The sequence below is a fragment of the Armigeres subalbatus genome, chromosome 3 (genome assembly GCF_024139115.2).
Source record: "Armigeres subalbatus isolate Guangzhou_Male chromosome 3, GZ_Asu_2, whole genome shotgun sequence".
Lineage (NCBI taxonomy): Eukaryota > Metazoa > Arthropoda > Insecta > Diptera > Culicidae > Armigeres > Armigeres subalbatus.
Window position 1 is genome coordinate 94,103,762 of NC_085141.1, and position 24,177 is coordinate 94,127,938.

At 42.0% G+C, this 24,177-nt stretch overlaps 1 protein-coding gene across 1 annotated transcript; it reads left to right on the forward strand.

Moving 5' to 3' along the window:
- Positions 1–8,857: 8,857 nt before the first annotated feature.
- Positions 8,858–9,839, forward strand: LOC134220190 (uncharacterized). Its single transcript, XM_062699171.1, has one exon. The coding sequence runs from the start codon at positions 9,078–9,080 to the stop codon at positions 9,627–9,629; it is 552 nt and encodes a 183-aa protein (XP_062555155.1). The 5' UTR covers positions 8,858–9,077; the 3' UTR covers positions 9,630–9,839.
- Positions 9,840–24,177: the final 14,338 nt, after the last annotated feature.

The window sequence follows — 24,177 nt, forward strand, 5'->3', positions numbered from 1 at the left end:
AAATAGCTCTCCTGGTAGTTAGTCAACCCAAGGGCTTTGTTGTTTTTCAGCCAGCCAATCTCCTCCTGGGTTTCCTGGAGATCCGGAGCCGGTAGAATTATGTCCTGCGCGCGTTCTCCCAGGTCCATCACCATACCGCCATCTTCGTCTGCCACATCGCCATTCAGGTGCTCTTCGTAGTGCTGCCGCCACCTTTGAATCACCTCACGCTCGTTCGTAAGGAGGTTCCCGTTTATGTCCTTACACATATCAGGCTGTGGCACGTGGCCCTTACGTGAACGGTTTAACTTCTCATAGAACTTTCGTGTGTTATTAGCGCGGTGCAGTTGCTCCGTTTCTTCACGGTCTCGATCTTCTTGCTGGCGCTTTTTCCTCCGGAAAATCGAGTTTTGTCTGTTCCGCGCCTGTTTATATCGTGCCTCGTTCGCCCTCGTGCGGTGTTGCAGCAATCTCGCACATGCTGCATTCTTCTCTTCCACTAACTGCTCACATTCGCCGTCATACCAGTCGTTTCTCTGATCCGGGGGCACAGTGCCTAGTGCAGCGGTTGCGGTGCTACCAATGGCGGATCGAATATCTCTCCAGCCATCTTCAAGAGACTAGCTGCTCTTCCGTTGGAAGTGCCACTTCCAGCTGCTGCGCGTATTCTTGGGCTAGTCTACCGTCTTGTAGCCGCCCAATGTTAAGCCGCGGCGTCCGACTTCGACGCGTGTTGTACACCGTCGAGAGTTTTGAGCGCAGGCATACTGCAACGAGGTAGTGGTCGGATTCAATATTCGCACTGCGGTAAGTGCGGACATTCGTGATGTCGGAGAAGAATTTACCGTCGATTAGAACGTGATCGATTTGGTTTTCCGTTTCTTGGTTAGGTGATCTCCATGTGGCCTTGTGGATATTTTTGCGGGGAAAGAAGGTGCTTCGGAATACCATTCCGCGGGAGGCTGCGAAGTTTATGCATCGTTGGCCGTTGTCATTCGATACGGTGTGCAGACTATCCGGTCCGATGACCGGTCTATACATTTCCTCCCTTCCTACCTGTGCGTTCATGTCACCGATGACGATTTTAACGTCCCGCAGTGGGCATCCATCGTATGTCTGCTCCAGCTGTGCGTAGAACGCTTCTTTCTCGTCGTCGGGTCTCCCTTCGTGTGGGCAGTGCACGTTGATGATGCTATAGTTGAAGAAACGGCCTTTAATCCTCAGCTTGCACATCCTTGCGTTGATTGGCTGCCACCCAATCACGCGTTGGCGCATCTTACCCAGCACTATGAAGCCGGTTCCCAGCTCGTTGGTGATGCCACAGCTTTGGTGATCTGTACTGATGAAAATGTCAACATTCCATCGAAGTTTTTGGGATATTTGGATTTGAAGTTATTGCCTCAAAATGGGGACACTTGATCCCCCATTAGTCACCCATACAAAAATTTGGCGAAAAAATTCAAAAAATATAAATCTGTTTGACAGATTTGATGTTGGGTTGGCAGGAAATATTATTTATTGCGTAGATATTATAGAAAGAGGATTAAGTCCCCCCAAATTTCAAAATTGCATTTGCTGTCGAATACAATAACAAAAATCGTTCATGTATACGCACAGCAATTCGAAAATTCCGCATATTTTGAAGGAAACATATTTAAAAAATTTGAATGCACCTTTCTAATTTTATTAAAGCAAGTTCGTGAAGAGGGATCAATTCCCCTCGAATATTTTAAAAGTCGATTTTTGACAGCACTCCAAAAAATCGATTGTGTATCAAAAACAACAATAATTTAAGGACTGTCATACATCAGTATAGTTAAATACTATATTTCTTAAAGAGTCTATGTGGAAATCGCCTATTCTTAATTATTTTTGGCTGTGGTACATCGGAAATCAGAGAAGGGGATCGAGTCTCCCCAGCCTTCATGTTATTTGATTTGATTTGATTTATTGGACTATAGGCTGTAAGCCTGTTACTCTACTTATACATTATACACATAATTATTGTCACATATAAAATTGTCCTCTTAAAAATAATATTAATCTATCACGAATTACTTCTGTTGTCATGTTGGCAGAACTTACATCTTGTAGTCTGTTAAATTCATTCATGAATCTGCTGGTAGATATTTCAATTTTTCCATTGAATATCGATTTTTTCGGGTACCGTGCTGTGCCCGTATTCCAATCAGCGCCTGATTCCGTTCACGCAAGACAAAATAACAAAAAAAGAAGAATTTTTGTATAAAAATAACAGAAACATATTTTTGTACTTTTCTCTGGTTAGGTATGCATGAAATGAAATGAAAAGCAGCGTTATTTTTAGCGATAAACAATGAAAATTTCAACAAAATTTGTTGGTCGTCACTATAGACGCCATTTTGACTGTTTTCATTAACCCATTTACTAAGAACGTCTGTAATAATATTTAAACATTTTTAGGTGAAAATTGGGGCCCTCCTTAGCCGTGCGGTAAGACGCGCGGCTACAAAGCAAGACCATGCTGAGGGTGGCTGGGTTCGATTCCCGGTGCCGGTCTAGGCAATTTTCTGATTGGAAATTGTCTCAACTTCCCTGGGCATAAAAGTATCATCGTGCTAGCCACATGATATACGAATGCAAAAATGGTAACCTGGCTTAGAAACCTCGCAGTTAATAACTGTGGAAGTGCTTAATGAACACTAAGCTGCGAGGCGGCTCTGTCCCAGTGTGGGGATGTAATGCCAATAAGAAGAAGAAGGTGAAAATTTGTTCTGAATTTGAAACAAAGCACCATAACAAGATATAATAGGTACATTGAAGTGTATTACCCAATCGTTGTCTATATTTTTCCGATTCGCGAAGTCGAAGCAAAATTCTTCACACAAACAATGACAGTTCTTTATGGGTTTTTACAGTAGAGCAACAGAGAGAAGGAGATGGCGGCCATGTTTCACTCAAACTCTGACAGATAGCAATGGGATTTCCCATAGGAGGGAAGAGCAGAATTTGCTTCGACTTCGCGAATATAAAATGCTGAAAAGTCCAAAATATCTTGACCGGAATAAGGGTACATTTAAATTAGCAACCCTATAACCAGAGACCGGCGGAGTGAAAAACTGTTGAATTGGCAACGTATGAAAAAGCATGAAATCGTGAAAATAATACTGGCAGCACTTGAACTTTTTGCTTGCCTCTTATGGAAGCAAAAACTAAACAAGTCGAATTGGAACCGTTTTTGACGGTTCGATTGGAAACAAGATGGTGTCTTCGCCGATCTCTTATTCTAGTATTTCTAATTTAAATCAACGCGTTCCTTATTCCGTTCTATGGGTCTGGAGGATGGATTCCAAAAATTCCATTCGTGAGAATATAATCTATATAATATATATATATATATATATATATATATATATATATATATATATATATATATATATGGGAACGTTTTACAATTCATGCTGGGAAAATGCTGTTTTTTTCACTTGATGGAGAATGACGAATTGTCAAGTGGTTGCTGGACAATATTAAAAAAGGGCTTCAACAAAGAAATATTCAATTTGAACGAAACAGCGATACGAACAATTCCAAACAAACAGAGACTTCCAAATTGTTTTGGAAGATTCATATTAAAATTAAAGGCAGTATCCAGGCTAAAGTAAAAATTACGTTGAGGATAAAGTGGGAAACTCTGATAGTGAATCGTATCCGTCCTTATCTGTGGTACCTAATGCTACTGGGCAGCTAGCATTAATGTTCATGTTGAACTCGAATGGTAAGTGAAACAAACGAAAAAACAACCAACTAAAGAAATATCATTCATTGAATTTTAAATTTGGAAGAAAATAACATTTTGCAATAATAATGAATGAAAAGATGAATTTGTGAGAAAAAAATATGTCTGATATTAAAAACCACTCTAATACACAGGATTTTGTTTTTACACGATTTTTTTTCGCTCGTATTTTTTATCGTGTGACTTCAATTTACCTCCAAAATCTTCGCAACATGTTTCAAAAAATCCAGAATAAATCAAAGAAAAATCACATGATTATTAATATGCGTTAAACATTTAGGATAAGTAGAAAATTGAGAAAGTGTAAATCGTGTAAAAACAGAATCCAGTGTAAAGGGTTTTTCGGGTGATTGGAATTAGGAACAAGAATGAACGGAATTAGGAATAATGCCATTTCAGATGATTGGAATTAGGACCACAGAATCACTCAAGTTTGTTTTAACTATTGGAACCTAGACTTGAATGCATCTCAACATATTTTATTTACAATTGTATATAGAAAATGACTCAATGTAGCGAAATTGCAGCTCCAAAATACTTAACGGCTATTTTTTTTAGAATTTTAAGACATAGCTCATTGTCTTAGGTGAACGGAATAAGGGCACAGCACTGTATAATATTTTTTATTGACCAGTTTAATGTTTTCGCCATAAATCCCTTTTAGTCCTCAACAGTTTCTTCTTAGACAGTTTTTTCGTACGGTTTCCGAGTTGTATTTTTTAAATTAATTTGCTCGAAAGCGCATACGACCTTTTCATAAATTACTCGAGGTTCGAATATTTTTTTAAAAATTATTTTATAATAGTCTATATGGTAAAAGTTCCGGTAGTCGTGGGTGTTCCTATAGTAGCGGTAGCACGGTTTGCATGGAATTTACAAATTAAACGCAGTAACCCACATTACTGGTCAATTAGTCGACCTGTCATAGCACGATGGGAGCAAATATACCATTTGTATTACATTTAAACTGGTAAAGTATCTTTAAAATACTGTGTGCCAACAGTTGCGAATCTCGTATAAAAGGATTCTGATGCAATTATGGCACATATGAATAAATAGAGATAATAAGCTTTCGGATGTACTCTCAAGGTAAGGGAAATGAAGTATGGATTAGGTGTAATAGAGAAATAAGTATTGGAACGTGCTTAGTTCCTCCACTATTGGGTCTTTTACCTTATCTCCAATATCGAAAATATGTAACAAGTTTTAATCGATAGAAAAATATCCAGCTTTTTACGCTAGCCATAAATTTTCAAGGGGTGAATCGAATTTGACATATGCTGTGTACATAATTTTTTATCGGAATGTCTTAGTAGCCATGAATTAGTTGTCGATCTGTTATATTTTTATGTTGTGAAAAATAGGTGCGATGTAGTTAAATGTTTGGAGTTTTATATAGGTATTTTTATTTATTCTGATAGGAATCTAATTTTATATTATTTTTAGGACTGGCTTTTATTATGCAGGGCAAACGATCGTCCGTTTATTTCACAGCACGTTCCAATCAATGGCATTTTAGCGGACGTTCCGAATGATAGTGTACCAAAGGATATTTCAAAATCACAACGTGCGCTTTTTGAAGACTTTTTCAAGAATCCAAGAGAAAGTGTTGTAAACAAAAGTAAAATTATCTCCTGTGGATGGTATTTTTTAAATTTCTGGAATAACGAAAATGTAATTATTAAACCTGTTAAAAATCCATTTGCAGAATGATATGAATAAGTAAATAAACCGTTTTCACTGATAGACAGCCGATGACCAACAACGGTCAAAATTTAGTAATTGGAGTAGCTTCACCCTCATAGATAATAGGAAAAGCTTAACCCGTTTAGTTATGTACCAATTTTGATTTACCTCGGATTTTTATTCGATTTGATTAAGACAAAAAACGCGTTACTTTAAGCCAAAAGAGCCCCGCATTATAGATTTAAACTACGTGAAACTTATTTATTTATTCTTGTCTTCGTCTCGAATTTATAAATTCCACAGACTGATTTCTATACTAAGTTTCTAATTCTACTTTTAAACACGGACTTTGACACATTAAAATCAAAAACATCACTAACATTATTAAAAAGTCTAACACAATTGTCAAGTGGGTTGTTATAACCGTAGGTAGTTCTATGTCTTCTAACAAGGAAAAGGTCTCTCACGCGGAGCTGACGAGAAGGTGCATAAAAATTGATGTTTCTCAAGAGTGAAGGGCTATCTACGTTATTCACGATGAGATCAAACATGAAAAGTCTAGCAAGTTTTTTTCGTCTCAAATCTAATGTTTCTAAATCGATTAATCTGCAACGGTTGCAATAGTCTGGAAGATTAGATGGGTCGTTCCATGGAAGCTGTCGAAGTGCGTATCGTACGAAGCTGCGTTGAACCCTCTCCATACGAATGATTTGAGTTGTGTGATGGGGTGACCATACACACACTGCGTATTCCATTATGCTACGAACGATCGAGCAGTATAAAGCCTTCAGAGCGTGAACATCCGTGAAACCGTATGTGTTGCGACGAATAAATCCCAGTGCCGCGAATGCTTTTGCTGTTGTCGTACTAACGTGCTCATTGAATCTAAGTTTATTGTCTATAATTACACCCAAATCACGGATAGTTTGAACTCGATCCAGGGCAACCGAGTTGACGCAATATTCAAACTCAGTTTGAAATTGGCGGCGTGAAAACGAAATAACCTTACATTTGCCAACGTTCAGTTCCATTCCATTTCGATGCACCATAGCTGAAGCTCGTCAATATCAGCTTGAAGGGCACAGCAGTCAAGATACGATGAGATTACTTTGTAAATTTTGAGATCATCGGCATAGAGCAACAGATGCGATTTTAAACGGTAGCACAAATCGTTCACGAAGAGAATGAACAACAAAGGTCCCAGAACGCTGCCTTGAGGGACGCCTGATGTGATGGCAATAGTGCGAGAACGTGATCCATTTATGTTGACAAACGCCTTTCTTCCACTCAGATAAGACTGTAGCCATCCAGTGAGCCATTCGGGTAATCCAAGGTGTCGGAATTTGGCTATTGCGAGATCATGAGGAACCTTGTCGAACGCCTTCGAAAAATCAAAATATATGGCATCCACTTGTCGACGACTTTCAATTTCCGTAGAGAGATTATTCACAAAGGTCATTAGATTGGTTGTTGTCGAGCGCTTTTTAACAAAACCGTGCTGCATATCTGATATCAGCGGAAGAGAAGCTGTATACAAAACGCTGTGAACCAGACCTTCAAACACCTTGGCCAGGCAACATAATATCGAAATACCTCTATAGTTTTCCACAGCATGATTATCACCAGCCGAAAATGAAAACTATGATGCTGCACTCGGAAGACCATGTAATGTGCAATAGCAGCTTATAAATGTTTTCATGTCTCCTGAACGAGATATCCGAAGACATCATGTAGAAATTTCACAATGCCATAACTATTATATTATTCACACCACATGTTGAATAAATGAAAATCGAAAAGATTCATCCAGAAGCGATTTTAGGTACCACGAGAGCGTTTACGAGCTTGAATTCCACCTAAAAAAAGTCAGCATTAAAATATGTTTTGATGAGAAATATTACTCTGTTCGTTCCGGTATAACACTCCAATCGCTAGCAAAATTATGACAAATCAATGTTTTCATAGAAAATTTCAACTTCATAGATTGCTAAGACCCATCTATAAAAATTATAGTGGACACACCATATGTCAAAAGGGGTGATGCAAAGCATTATGGCATCATCGAGTAAAAAGCTGGATATAAAGCTCTTTTAGTGGAATGTATTCAACCGTCCAAGACGAATTAAGAACTCTCCATTTATAATATTGTACCAATCGTAGTTGAAAACATAGACTTCTTCTTCTGCTTCTTTTAGGTATTACATCCTCCACTGAGACATTGCAGTCTCGCAGCTTAGTTTTCATTCTGCACTTCTACAGTTATTAAATGCGAAGTTTCTAAGCCAATTTTGCATTCGTATATCATCAAACACGATGATACTTTTATGCCCAGGGAAGTCTAGACAATTTCCAACCCGAAAATTTCCTAGACCGGGCCGGAAATCGAACCCTGCCACCTTCAGCATCGTCTTTCTTTGTAGCCGCGCATTTGTCCGCACGGCTAAGAAGAGCAAGATAGACCAAATGATCTTATCTCCAAAACGATTAGGAGAGCCTAGAACATATGATTTTGACGTAATGAAATCGTAGAATATACGCATGGGCCTTAGGAACTTACATGGACATGATGACTTGCTTTCGTTTCTGCACCAGGCATTTGTAGTTATAGCCGAAATAATAAAAAAAATCGATTGCGCATTGCCCCAAATGAGTCAAAACATTTGTTTTACCTTTAGTTTATGTATCCTGACAAACGGAAAATAATGGGACTATATTCTCCATCATTGCAATAATTTGCAACTAAATCGGCATCTTCCGTTGGTCATGTATATACCCGATTCTGTTTTTACACGCCCGTGTAAAAAAATCTCATACATAATTTTTGCAAAGTTGTTCCATTTTGCATGATTCATCGAGAAATTATAAAACTTTTTTTACACGGATTTTCGATTTTTTTTTACACCGGGGATGCGTTCCGTGTAAAAAAAGGTTTCAGTTCAAAATTTGAAAATCCGTGTAAAATTTTTTATAATTTCTCGACGATTCATGGAAAATGGAGCAACTTTGCAAAAATTTTGTATGGGATTTTTTTTACACGGCCGTGTAAAAAAATTCGTGTAGAAACAGAATCGGGTGTATATCATTTTGGGAAAAAGCTGCAGAGCACAACCACAATTCAATCTGGCAGCTCTGTACGCTTTTCCCAGCCACCCCTTCTATCATGCTCGTTCCTGATAGCACCGGGCAAGGGACAGCGAAACATATGCTCAATTTTTTACCATTCTTTTTCAACGGTTTTTCCCCCTATGTAAATGCATTATCGAACGTGCTACGCACCGCAGCACCTTGTGTTCGATCGCATCGTGCATGTTGGCATATTTATATGTTTCCTTTTCATCCTTATGGCTCCTAAACAAGAAGGGATGACGCCTGGCACACGCCGCCTGATTGCCGAGTGTGAGCAGGTTTGATTCGGCGCAGCCGGCTTCGAAGTGATCACTTCAGGTAGTGCCGTTCGCGAGGCAACACGTGCATCTTCCGAGTTCCCGAGTTGAGTTGCGGTGTGTTCTGATCGAGATACTGAGTTGCAAATTTCAAGTGTTGGAAGATTCCGGAAAGCTTCCGTACGACGACCATGTGACGGTTTCAACCAAAATACAAAAACAGCTAACAGCCAAATTAAGTGTTAAGTGCCGATATGCCAAAAACTTTCCCAAAGAGTTCGAAGAACGATGATCTCGCAGAGTGTCGTCCCCAAGTTGGTGAACGATCCAAAGTGAAACGTAGACATAGTGAACTGGAACCAAATAGCGCAGGGGAGGATGGATCTTCCCGCGCCACCAAGCGACCAAATCGTACCGAGTTAACGAACCAAAGAGTGTACCAACGGTCAGCGGTTGATGCGGGTGAAGCAACTCCTTCGCCTCCACCGGCGTCCCCGCCAAGAGCAGATTTTCTGCTGCAGGCGCTGCAGAGGATTCAGGAGCTTCAAGACGAGATCGACTTCCTGGAGAACGATCCGTACGCAGAGGATGCGGACAGTTCCGAGAACGATGAGGAATATCTTGACCCCCAAGTGGCCGCGGAGGCGATTGTAGTGGGACATCAGGCGGAAGCGCTGGGATTCGCCGTTTGCGTGAGGGAAACGATGGCTTTCCTCGAGCGTGAAGGGGTCCCAGCGGACAGCCCAATGATGGTGAATCTGCGAAGTCGACTCGTCGGCAGGTGTGAACAAAATTTGTCTTGTTGAAGGGATAGACAGGTGTGGGAAGGGGAGGGGGAGTGAATCTAGTCCAAAGGGAGCACAAATCCAGGGTTTATCAAGTCCGATGGTGATTTACTAATTACCGGAGGAAGTTTCTAGTCAAATAGATTTAAGCAGAAATATAACGATTAGCTTTGTAAGACACCAAAGTAAATGGATCCACAGCCAAAAAATAAAACATAAGAAAGTATACAACATGGTTAAATTTTATTCAGAGAATGCCTCTCTTTCGAACAATGTTTACTTTCCCTTGGGCTCTGGTACACGACGGTGAACAAGTCTCATTTAGAAACTTACATCAATCTAATTATAGTACAAGGAAGTTTTAAAATAACCATCTCCTCATGTCTCGCTTCCTTCTGCTGTTGGTCCCATGTATGCTGCTGCGACTCGTCTAATGTAGCGTGTGTAATCGGAAAAGGATGTGCATAATGTATCATGATCCGGTGTGCTCTGGAAAAGCACTGTCGTCGGTGGAAAGCGGTCCATGTTTTCACCCTCATGCCACCATATGTCTGTACATGTTTCACACTTTACAGAATGCTTCCTATCTGATATCAGAATAGCTCCAAATGGATGTTGGCTTTGGCGTTCGTTCAATTTTGCTGCATGTGAAAAATTAATTTCGGTAATTCAATTTTTCACCTGCTCCCTTCTGGATAACGTTACTTAGCCGTGGTTTCTCGGAACGAGATTCTGTATGACTGTATACAGGGAACAAAAACTAAATAAATACATGTTCGGATGTGGAAGCGGAAATATGATGTCTTGAAGGGTCGTAGTTGTCTCCTACAAATTTAAAATGCATTTTTATTCTATTTGTTTGCGTTAACTACAACAAGAAACAATATATTGATATTGAATGCTACATTTAACTTTCTAATAAGAGTAATGTCCTTTTATATTTGTTGTTCCATAAATGATAGATTTTTTGCATTTTGCGGCTAACTTGAAATACTTATTTGTTGAGTGAGTCTTAGTCATAGCATCAGAGGACTGTTTTAAAATAATTGGAACAATTTTGAAAGTTTCTGAACAATTTTGCCCCATTCAGAATTTGCCTTGGATCCTTATTTTCTCAGGGAAGTGGACAATTTTGGAATAGTTCTGAAACCATGTTGGGACTTCATGATGTAAACAAGTAAGTCCCAGTGAACTACATATTGTATAATAAACTTTAAACAAAATCGCATTTGTGTAAGTCAAATCAGATGAAGAATCAGAAGGAATAAATTTTGGCTGTTACGCCCTTTACAAATTTTGATCTAGAAAGGTTCGGCCGACAATGTCCATGTCAGCCGGGAAATATCATTCACTAATAGTGACAGACGACCGAAGATGATCTGGGATCTCACTTTGTAGGCGGTATTGAGGATGGTTATCGCTCGAGAGTTCTCACACTCCAGCTTGTCACCTTTCTTGTAGATGGTGCCTATAATCCCTTCCTTCCACTTCCGGTAGCTGTTAAGTTACTTAGATTCTGACTATCAGTTTGTGCAGGCAATGGCCAGCTTTTCCGGGTGAGTAGCCATCGGGAAAGTAAGTGCAGTACGTGTGTTATTCGTCCCGAGCAGAAGAAAACAATATCTTTTTGATATTTGGCGGATAATGCGGCGCTTATTGTATTGCGCATTGATACAGTTGACAAGTGTGCTCTTCTATAACTTGCAGTAGTTATCGGGCAAGTAAAAGTACTCCCTAGTAACATTTTGGTTTTATACTGGTTTTATAACACTCTTGTAGAGTAAATAATGGTCTTCAAGAGCGTTATAAAACTTAAAATGTTACTTTGGCTGAGTGCTGCACGTCGATTCGGTCGCCAGAAACGCGATTCTTCACAGTTTACATATGCCACCGGGCGGGCAGCAGGGACTATGTCCAAGGGCTTGACGATCCCTCCCCAGGCCATCTGCGAGTTGTGGGGCTTGCCTAGGGTGTGGTGGGGTTTAACAGTGGGCCCTGTTAAATTCCTATAAAAAGTTGAATGTATCCGCAAGTAGGCCCCACCAAAGCGACCGTGCGCCACTCAAAGCGCACAAGCCCAAGTCCTGGTGTTAGGTGGGACGCTAAACAGCCCTGACACGACGGTCCTCCGAAGAGACAGGAGGTTTGCGCAGGCCCAATAAGCCGCCTGGAAAACCAATAATTACGAACAATATAAGAGATAATGCGACTCCATATAATCGGCAAAGACCTAGGCGACGAATAAAGGATCACGATTGGAAGCTTGGAACATGGAACTGCAAGTCGCTAGGTTGTGACAGGATGATCTACGATGAATTACATCCCCGCAACTTGGCGCTGCAGGAGATTTGCTGGACAGGACATAAAGTGTGGAAGAGCGGGCATCGAGCGGCTACCTTCTACCAAAGCTACGGCTACCTTCGCCAACGCATGATTGGGTGGCAGCCAATCAACGCAAGGATGTGCAAGCTGAGGATTAAATGTCGTTTCTTCAACTATAGCATCATCAACGTGCACTGCCCACAGGAAGGGAGACCCGACGACGAGAAAGAAGCGTTCTACGCACAGCTGGAGCAGACATACGACGGATGCCCACTGCTGGACGTCAAAATCGTCATCAGTGACATTAACGCACAGGTAAGAAGGGAGGAAATGTATAGACCGGTCATCGGACCGGATAGTCTGCACACCGTATCGAATGACAACGGCCGCGGAATGGTAGCCCGAAGCACCTTCTTTCCCCGCAAAAATATCCACAAGGCCACATGGAGATCACCTAACCAAGAAACGGAAAACCAAATTGACCACGTTCTAATCGACGGTAAATTCTTCTCCGACATCACGAACGTTCGCACTTGCCGCAGTGCGAATATTGAATCCGACCACTACCTCGTTGCAGTATGCCTGCGCTCAAAACTCTCGACGGTGTACAACACGCGTCGAAGTCGGACGCCGCGGCTTAACATTGGGCGGCTACAAGACGGTAGACTAGCCCAAAAATACGCGCAGCAGCTGGAACTGGCACTCCCAACGGAAGAGCAGCTAGGCGCAGCGTCTCTTGAAGATGGCTGGAGAGATATTCGATCGCCCATTGGTAGCACCGCAACCGCTGCACTTGGCACGGTGCCCCCGGATCAGAGAAACGACTGGTATGACGGCGAATGTGAGCAGTTAGTACAAGAGAAGAATGCAGCATAGGCGAGATTGCTGCAACACCGCACGAGGGCTAACGAGGCACGATATAAACAGGCGCAAAACAGACAAAACTCGATTTTCCGGAGGAAAAAGCGTCAGCAGGAAGATCGAGACCGTGAAGAGACGGAGCAACTGTACCGCGCTAATAACACACGAAAGTTCTATGAGAAGTTGAACCGTTCACGTAAGGGCCACGTGCCACAGCCTGATATGTGTAAGGACATAAACGGGAACCTTCTTACGAACGAGCGTGAGGTAATCCAAAGGTGGCGGCAGCACTATGAAGAGCACCTGAATGGCGATGTGGCAGACGAAGATGGCGGTATGGTGATGGACCTAGGGGAACGCGCGCAGGACATAATTCTACAGGCTCCGGATCTCCAGGAAATCCAGGAGGGGATTGGCCGGCTGAAGAACAACAAAGTCCCTGAGGTTGTCCAACTACCAGGAGAGCTATTTAAACACGGTGGTGAGGCACTAGCTAGAGCGCTGAACTGGGTCGTTACCAAGATTTGGGAGGAGGAAGTTTTGCCGCAGGAGTGGATGGAAGATGTCGTGTGTCCCATCTACAAAAAGGGCGATAAACTGGATTGTAGCAACTACCGCGCAATCACATTGCTGAACGCCGCCTACAAGGTACTCTCCCAAATTTTATGCCGTCGACTAGCACCAATTGCAAGGGAGTTCGTGAGGCAGTACCAGGCGGGTTTTATGGGCGAACGCTCCACCACGGACCAGGTGTTCGCCATTCGCCAAGTACTGCAGAAATGCCGCGAATACAACGTGCCCACACATCATCTATTCATCGACTTCAAAGCCGCATATGATACAATCGATCGGGACCAGCTATGGCAGCTAATGCACGAACACGGATTTCCGGATAAACTGACACGGCTGATCAAAGCGACGATGGATCGGGTGATGTGCGTAGTTCGAGTTTCAGGGGCATTCTCGAGTCCCTTCGAAACCCGCAGAGGGTTACGGCAAGGTGATGGTCTTTCGTGTCTGCTATTCAACATCGCTTTGGAAGGGGTAATACGAAGAGCAGGGATTAACACGAGTGGTACAATTTTCAATAAGTCCGTCCAGCTATTTGGCTTCGCCGACGACATAGATATTATTCGGCTTTCGTCGGCTAGAGATATTCGGCTTCTCTGCATAACTAGGCTGCACATGTTCGGGTTCGCTATGATTGCTGCCTTGAGCGGTGTTCGAAACGCTTGATGGAGCTTTACTCGAGGCCTGGGAATCAAACACCGCGAGTAACTCTTCGTTCATCACCACACCGTCTGGTGCATGAGGCCAGGGATGAGTGGGACGGGACGGGAAGGGTACCTCGATAATCCTAGCCAACCTATCCGGAGACCGCTTGGGGGGTGAATAGGCCGTTCTGGTCTTGGCTATTACAATCCCTCGCTCAGGTTGTCGAAACATGCTCCCTTGCTTCTCTAAATGGCCTTGTTGAGAGCCAATTTCGCAACACGAAACACTTCACGCTTCACTTCACACCCCACTCCTACCTCCTCGGTGCGGGCATGTTGCATCCTTCGTCTAGCATTAAGGCAGGCTAATCGAAGAGATGCTATCTTGGCACTCCATCAATTTATCGGGCGGCTGCCATTTCTCGGCATGGTGACGTCACACGCGCCTGATAGGACAGTTACCAGCGCATCCTCGCTAAGACTGCCAGTGTTAGCTGCCAGTCCAGGGCCGCGATGAAAACTATGGATGGATCCTGTACACCTCCGGTGGTGCAAAGGGCCGACTTGAAAGATTTCCATCCTGAGCGTTGCCTGGCTATCGCTTTAACCTGGTGCCAGGTTAGATTTCAGTTGACTTCTTTTATTTCTTTGTTGAAGCTTCGTTGCCATGAGCCTCTGGATCTGTCTCTGCTGCGTAGTTCCGCTGGGTTCCAGTCTAATGCTTGTTTACAGATTTCGTCTCCGCCCCTAACGTAGAGTGTGGCCGACCCAGTCCCACTTCCGATCCCGAATTTCTGTCGCTATCGGCCTCTGGTGACAACGACAATGGAGCTCGTTGTTTGAGATCCAGTTGTGAGGCCACCAGGCCCGAATTATATATATACACTGGTTGCCCGGCTACTGTGAAACTGGAAGGAGTTACCGTGTTTACATCCAACGATTTGGTTTTGTTGACGTTGATGACTAAACCTGCCGAGGAGGAGCGCTCGGCAAGGTCGTTGAGCTTACTCTGCATATGAGAGCGCCGTTGCGCAAGGAGTGCAACGTCATCAGCCAACAGTGTTGGTAAAAACTCAAAATCTCAAAACTCATGGATGATTTAAATCAAGCGTGAGTTGAAACGCACCCAACTCAGCACCTAAAAACTCATGGATGAGTTGAATCATCCATTTGAATCATCGTAGGTTTTCTTTTGTTCTCCTTCGTTAAAAACAGTGAATTGACGTTTGTCGCATAAAATATTAGACACTCTTTTATGTATAAGCAATAAATTGCCCCCAAATTAATTTTAAATGCGTTTTTAGACCAAAATGATTTTTTGGCAAATGAGTGAAATGATGCGTTTTAGCATGAAAAATTCAAGCGTGATGCATTGCTTTAAAATCGCAGGCGATTTCGTTCGCACGGGAGCGCTCGTTGATTGAGATTTATGAGTGATTTTACCAACACTGTCAGCCAATTCGAAGTCGTTTAGGTGCTCCATGGTTATAGGCTGCCATAACAGCCCGCGGTTTGGTTCACGGTCAATCGCATCTACCAGAATCTCATCGATTACGATGAGGAACAGTAACGGTGATAGAATACATCCTTGCTTCACACCAGCTATGACCCGGATAGGGTCGGACAGGACCCCATTGTGCAGCACTCTACACGAAAAGGCCTCGTATTGTGCCTCGATGAGGCCGATGATTTTCTCAGGAACCCCCTTGTTGATATTAAAGTGAATTGCTAAATGATCACTATTGGTGTAGCCCTCATCCATCCTCCAGTCCATGTATATTGCCAGACCAGGACTGATAAACGTTACGTTAATACAGGACTCGATCCCAATCCTACGGAATGTGCTAGTGCAGCGGTTCTCAACCTTTTTCTTGGGAGGTACCCCTTCGAACTTTTGCATTACCCCTCTTGAAAGTAAGCTTCCAAGCCTCTTGAAAGAATAATTCCGAGCCCTTTGAAAGGAGGCTTCCGAGCTCCAAATCTCTTGAAAGTAGGAGTTCTAAATCTCTTGAAAGTAGGCTTCCACACCTCTTGATAAGAGGCTTCTGAGCCTCTTGTAGAGAGACTTTCAAGCCTCTTGAATGACGGTTTTCGAGCCACTTAAAAGGAGGCTCCCTTTGCACCTTGAAAGGACGCTTCTGAAGGGAGGTTTCCAAGCATCATGAAAGGAGGTTTCCGAGCTTTTTGGAAGGAGGCTTCCGAGCTTCTTGGAAGAAGGCTTCCGAGCCTCTTGAAAGGAGGCTTCCAAGCTACGGATTTTTTTAAAGAAGGCTTTTGTACATCTTGAAAGGAGATTGCTTGGGAGAAGGCTTCCGATAAGCATAGAAGGTTGCTTCTAATCCACTTGTATCGAAGCAACCGGGGTCTCCAGATAGCCTTGGGTGCAAAGGCGTAGGATTACCAGGATTCAACTGGCTTTGATTTACTGATCGCCATGCATATTATGTACAAGAAAAAAAATTTAAAAATACACAATTATCAAAACTTTATCAATTAGTTTCGATTGGAATTGTAATACGTCTGCCATTACGCATTTTTGTCCTAGGTACCCCCTAGGGCCAGCGAAGGTACCCCCAGGGGTACATGTACCCCAGGTTGAGAACCGCTGTGCTAGTGGAACCATTATTGACTGGCACTGCGTTAAAGTTTCTCGCTATGACGGCGTGAAAATTTGAAAAATCGGTATATTTTATCTTATAACCGCTGTATCTCAGAGACGGTAGCACTTAGAAAAAAAAAATGGTGTGCACTTTTTCCATTGGAAATTTTACGTACTTTCATAAAATCGAGTCGATAAAAACGTAAAAAAAATATTGCGACCATTTTTGGAAAACCAACTTATTTAAAAAATATAACTTTTTTGTTCATCATTTCTCCGTTATGATCCATAGTGCAAAAAAGTACATATATTATATGCTACAACTTATCAATAAATAAAAAATATTGAAAAAATCGTTTTTGAGAAAATCGATTTTGAAGTTTTATTTTCAGAGATTCAACAATTTTTTTTTCACAGTGTATATTTTTTACACATAGTCCCAATGGTTCCCTAAAACATTGCCGAGGACACCAAAATGATGAGACAAGCCGTTTTCAAATTGTATATTTTTGAAAGTGGTCAAGGTGTTTTTGCTTAGGCCCTTGCTAAAGTTAAGCTAGAGTCAAAATGGCAAATTATGGTTTTTGACATTAAAGAATGTATATGCAAAATTTCAGGGAAATTAAAAAATACAAACATAAATCGACCTTCGATTGCACAGAGAATTGCTAAGGCTTTGGTCCGATTCGCGAATTAAAATAAAATTAAACTCAAAAGTGACATTTCGGAAATTATGAAATCCTCCGCTCGTAGGAATGGCTGGTGCTACCCAGCAAGACCAACAAAACATCTATCAAAAATGATTCAATATCTGTCAAAAGTAATCTTGCTCTGCGAGCAGGGTTATTTGGAAATTTTCAAACTGTCACTTTTAAGTTTAATTCGGTTTTAATTCACGAATCGGACCAAGGATGTTATCGATCATTTAGTAATCTGTCTTCGATCACTTAGTAGTTTTTCAATAACTTATTCCAGAGGCTAAATTTCAAAATGTGTTGTAAGGTGGACTTCTAGTGCAAAGGTTTATCTACAACTCTACCTAACAGTTCGTTGTTTGAATTTCACTAATAACGGAGCTATAGAGCTAGTAGCAATATCTTAGACTAAATGATTGCATATTTTGTTATCTTTTAGTATAAGTATAGCAACTAGCACCGTAATTCCTTTAGCAGTGGAATTCGAACATCGACCTGTTAAGGAGAGTTGTAGGAAAACCTTCGCACTAAAAGTCCACCATACAACACATTTTGAAATTTGGGGCCCTCCTTAGCCGTGCGGTAAGACGCGCGGCTACAAAGCAAGACCATGCTGAGGGTGGCTGGGTTCGATTCCCGGTGCCGGTCTAGACAATTTTCGGATTGGAAATTGTCTCGACTTCCCTGGGTATAAAAGTATCATCGTGCTAGCCTCATGAAATACGAATGCAAAAATGGTAACCTGGCTTAGAAACCTCGCAGTTAATAACTGTGGAAGTGCTTAATGAACACTAAGCAGCGAGGCGGCTCTGTCCCAGTGTGGGGATGTAATGCCAATTAGAAGAAGAGAAGACATTTTGAAATTTAGCCTCTGGAATGAGTTATTGACAAACTACTAAATGATCGATCGCAGATTACTAAATGATCGATAACATCCTTGAATCGGACTAAAGCCTAAGAATAAGAATAATGTTGACAGATATCGAATACATTTTGATAGATGTTTTGTTTATATTGCTGGGTAGCACCATCCATTATTTTGACCGGGTGATTTATCGAGTTCGCAAGCGGAAGGCAGAACATCAGTAAGGAACTGAGGCTTTGGTCCGAGTCGCGAATTGAAATCAAATTAAACTTAAAAGTGACACTTCGGAAATTATGAAAGCCCCCGTTCATAAGAATGGCTGGTGCTACCCAGCAAGACCAACAAAACATCTATCAAAAATGATTCAATATCTGTCAAAAATAATCTTGCTCTGCGATCAGGGTTATTTGGAAATTATTGAACTGTCATTTTTAAGTTTAATTTGATTTTAATTCGCGAATCGGTCCAAAGCCTGAAACAGAACCCTCTGGTGTTCGAGTCGTAAGACAAGAGTAGGACGCTTTTATCAGCCACCCGGGAGAAGCGAGAAGGCCGTCAAAGGTGCCACAACTGAGGCCTTCTCCTTCCTTGGAACGGTTAAGGCAGCAAACCGGCGAAGGTGCTCAGAGAAAAGCCAAACAGTAGGCCAAACGTCGTCCTGACGGAGCAGATCGGGATGTAGTGATGCCCGAAGGGCGTTGACACGAGAAGGCGATTTCTAGGCCCAAAAAAGCGAAAAGCACCAACCAGACGCAAGTCGCCGGGCCACAAGAGGGTACCTGCCGGCCAGTGCAATCGGCACAAGGGACCGAAAATACTTGGCAGCTGGTCAGTAGCTCAAAACGGAAGTTGAGCGCATCTCGACCCGCAAAGAAAGTTAAGGACAGAGTAGAGGCCTTGGTGGTCAAAACTGATAAGAATAAGTACGCCGATATCGATGCAGGCGACCGAAAAGCTTTCGGCGCTGGAACAGGGCCCGCGAAGCGTCAGACGCATCAAGACTGGTGAAATGATCTTGGTACTGAAACGTGGAGCGGAAGCTAGCGGGACGACTGACCCAAAAGAGATCTTGGGTGACGGTGCCGAGGTGAGGTCGTTGGGGACGAAAGCTACCTTCCAGTGCAAGCATCTGGATGAGGTCACGAACGCGGACGACGTCGTCTCTGTCGTCAGAGAGCAGTGCGGTACCTAGGTCGTCTATTTCGCACGAGGGATGTTGAAATCGGCTGGTCAGTAAGCCCAGTAAGCAAACTGGACAGGTACTATGGTGCGTAGAGTCGGGACATAAGCCCTACGACTTTAAGGGCCCAGACCGTAGCAACCTGTGTCATCATTATGGTTGGGAAGGGCACAAGGCGCAGGAATGCGATAAGTCACCAAAGTATCCATAAAACAAGAAGAAGCTATGCAAGCAACATACTCGAATCTTAACCACTGTGCATCTGTCCAGCAGCTGCTGTGGCAGTCGGTCTCGGAGTCGAGGACCGATGTCGCTCTCCTGTCCGACCAGTACAACGTCTTGGGTCGTTATTTACGTGGCTATTTTCACTCGGAATAGATTCCATGTACCACAAGGAGCAAGCAATTTATTTGACAGGTCGACAGACCTTTGGTTACACGTGTAGATCTAAAAGCCTTACTTAAGGATTTTTTTGGATAGCCAAAAAGTTATTCTTCATACACATTCTATACTATGTACCACAAAGAGCATGCTCCATATTTGAGTTAGGTCGACAGACCTTCGGTTACGCGTGTAGAATACTTTGTGGCTGACAAGCACAATGTCTAGAAAAGTCAAGAAAATGTTCAATCCGATCGGACCAGGAGACGAACCCGTTACCTTAGGCTTGGTGATTCTTTGCCTTTAATAATGAGGCTATCTGAGGAGAAATAATCTTATAGTTTATTATTTCGACAAGAAAAAATGCCCTTTTTATTGCATTCCGCATTCAACCGACAATTTCGTTATCAGCGTAAATACCGGAGGCCCAATAGATTGAAATAATACTTTGTATAGATTTGTCCAAATAAAGCGAACTCACTAAAAAGAAAGTTCTGCTGTCCGATCCTTGTCGCAATCGTACGTGCACGTCACCGAATGATAGCGTTTCATTCACAACTCACTTTGGCATGCTTCCTTCCTTCCTTCGCCCAAAAGAAACTTTTGTTCCTATCTATTTGTTGCTTTTTTGTTGTTGGAAATCCCTTCTCCCTCGCCACATTCAAATTCCAATCCGAGGTGCACATTTTGATTCCAGTTCACCCTCGTTCGTGCGTTTGCTTCCATGCTGCGCCCTCTAAAACCATTTAAAGCTGAAGCGATTCAACATATTTTTTCCAATTGTGGCTCTTTCCCTCCGCATTCGCCGATGCAGCACGACCAGCAGCAGCCATGTGTCAACCGTATGCTGGCGATGTTGAGTCCGTTCCCGTTGCGTGGCGTTAGGAGTAGAAGTTCCAGACTTATTAATAATTCCCTTAACAACCACCCCTGCCGACCGGGGGGAAAAGGAAACGAAAAAGGACTCGAAAAAAGAATGAACCCATATCGTTCGGCCGAGAATGTCAGTCAGTCAGTCAGCTGAAACGTTCGACTGACGGCGCCCTTGCCGACAGTTCTATTTCAGTCCCCAAAGTGATAAAGTCGTTGCACCTAGTCCAGCTGATTCGTCGTTAGCAACCATTAGGCAAAAAGCTGTGTTAAAGTTTGGGATTAAATTTCCTGTCAAACGTTTCGGTAATCGTTAAGCGTGAAAGCTCGCGCAAAATGATACCGCCATCACCATCGGATTCGATTGCGAGCCTGAACCCCACCGTCCAGCACCAACAGACCCATCCCGTAGCACCTCAGCACCAGAGTGTCCTGTTGGCCTATCAGATGCACGACCGGCTGCGAAGGATGTCCGACGATCGCAAATTGAATCTCTCGGCCGAGGATGTGCTAATTAGTGCCTATCTGGGGCGCAATTTGGTGTACCGGCGTCGGAGTGATAGCGAAGATGATTCCGATAGTGGCGGAAAGCTGAACGATATCGGCGTGGGAGTCAATCGCAGGGAAACCGCAGCCTAACTTACGGCGAATCTGCTCTGGGGAGTAATGAATTCATATTTTCCGCTGTGCCATCGTCATTAGCCATCATATCGATAATTGAATCACAGAGAACAGACATAGAAACTTATTTTATTATTCTCAAGTCTTGTTTCTGATACTAACGTAATTCAATTGTTCACCGCTGATGAAACTTTCTGCTTGAAAGCGTGTAGGTTGGAACATATTATGTTTTGAAATCTCATACAGCTTTCCGAAGAAAATCTGTTCCAGCTATTCTCTGTGATTAAATGGCTTTTATATCGGGCGGACAATGCCGTTCCAAAGAAAGTGTGGAAAATGTTTCTCGCGTGGAAGACGCCTACATCTGGCAGAAGTGCGTAGGACTGAACGGTAGGATTCTTCTAGTCATAAAGCTGCATTCTGTAGAAGGAATCATAAGTAGAAAAAATGCTGAATGCAAAGTCGATACCAAAGAATATATTTTTCTAGAGTTGCACATTATTTCACGAATAAGTTTTAATGTGCATATTTAAGTAGCATGAATATAGAATTGTGTTTTGGATTAGAGAAATAGGCGCTCATAAATTTATTTTCAAAAACTATCAAAATATCCAGCAAGAAAATGTGGGAAGCCGTATTAGGCTTCTTAGTTAGAGCATCATTCAAAGGTTAATCACATATGTCAAGGGTACGCGTATTAACAAGGAAGCGATATACAGTGAAATTTTTTTGCGACACAGATATCATAAAATCAAAATATTATTGATAGCCACGGCATCAATATTTGAGCAGCGCCTAACACGTGGTGAAGGGTTTGTGTTTTTCCTTTTGGTTTTATTTCTTAATAGGGGTTTTAAATCAAATTTATTGCTTTTATAATACTCAATCAGATCGTGTTTGTTCATATCATATGCATCATAGTACATCATTTGAATCGAAGGATATTGGTTTATTTTTTATCCGAAAGTCTTGTGACAATTTCGAAATCTCCATATTTTAAATCGTTCGTTTAAATGACTCATTTGTCGCTCAGTGCCACGGAGGAGATCTTGATTCTTTTACACGCGGTTAGTTTAGGACAAACGAAAGACACGCGATAATACAATAGGAATAGAAGGAAAATCGTGATGTCCGAGTTTTAAACGTTTCAGATAGGAATAGGGGGTGCTGTCAAAAAGTTGTTCATCCTGTTCATTCTTTAAAATGATAAATTATCTGAAATCTGAACATGTTTTAAATGAATAAAGTAATTTATCACATAGAACTGAATTCGATTTACGGTACATTCAACGGTAAACATCAATACAGGCCGGACTCGATTATCCGGAGTGTTGAAAATATTTTCACTGCGGATAATCGAACCCTCCAATCGAGCCATTTTTTGTTTTTGCTCAAATAATTTTTATTTTGGTTATATAACATCTAATGAAATATCCCGTTGATTCGTTCATGGATTCTGACTACCGTTAGAGGTCAGCGCCGATCCGAAAATCGTTGGCAGCAACATTTATCATAATTTTGGTCGGCGATGGCTTGGCGATTTTTTTATTAAGTTCGTAACGCAAAGTTTTTTTTAGGATATTTTAACACATTAACGAGAGAATCCTTTCAATTTCCCCGGAAAAATCTAATGAGCTGTCCCAGGAGATTCTTCCAAGTTTTTCGAATTTTCAACAGGAACTGCTCTGAAGTTTTCACGGGAATGTCTTTGAAATTTTCACGGGAAATTGTTTAGGAGTTTGCCTATGACCGGGCATGCATGCTTCGAATTTAACAGAATTTCCTTGGGACTTTTTTCAACTGGATTTTTTAAGGATTTTTTTTGGATTTCTACGTAAAATGCTTTATGTTGTCTATTATTATTTTCGAAAATTCTACGAGAAAATTTTCAAAAGACCAAAGGTCGTTTGGTAGAAAGTCATTTGACCGTATACCACATGGCCGAATAATACGTCAAGCCGAAAGCTATCTAGCCGAATTCCATTTGTCCGATACGGTTATTATGTGGAAAATGGTTTGGAAGTACGACCAAACTAGTCATTTGGCCGATCAACGTATGCCCTAACAGGTCGTTTGGTCTAATAGGCCTTGTCATTGAAAATTTCATTTGACCGAAACGGTAGTTTATTTAGCAGGAAGGGCAATTTAACCGACAATGTTATTCGGCTGATTAGATTATACGGCGAAAAACGTCGACCCGTTCAGCCAAACGCCATTTTCAAACAAATGAGCTGTCGCAGCAAACGTCTTTTTCGGCCAAATTATCAGTTCGGTCGTATGATCTTCACCCGTACGTCCCAACCGTTTTCGACCTTATGTCACCTCGTCCGGCCAAACAGCCTTTTTGAGCAAACATTTTTTTTCGGCAGCTCGGGCAAAGAGCACCACATGTTCATTTCGGCCAAATGGTCTTTTCTACCAAACGACCATCTAGGCCTTTTTGGCTAAATGACCTATTCGATTAGATGACTTTTTAGTCAAATGACCTGTTCGGCCGAACGACATTATCGGCCAAATGATTTTATGCCAGTCGAGTTTCGGCCCTTCCCCGTCAAAACATTTGATTTCAACGTAAAATTCTGTGGATTTCAACAGGAAATCCTTGTCTGGTTAAAGATGGTGATCCTGTCTTTCTTTCTTTTGAATTCTACAAAAAGATTTTCCTAATTTTTAAGGAAATTTACTCAGAATTTCAACGATAGTGTTTTCGAGATTTCGAAGGATATTCTTCAGAATTTTCATTAAAAGTTCTTAGTTTTTACGAAAAGCTTTTTTGATTTTTTAACCAATAAAACGTAATTTTCAAGAAAAATAGCTTTTTCAAGAGAGATCCTCTGGAGTTTCAACGGGATTGCAATAAACTGTCGGCGGCGATGGCGCACACCTCTAACCACCGTGTTGTCCTCCGGGAAATCTGAAGGATTTTAAAAAATGAAAATTTCTAAATTTTATCGTTAAGCA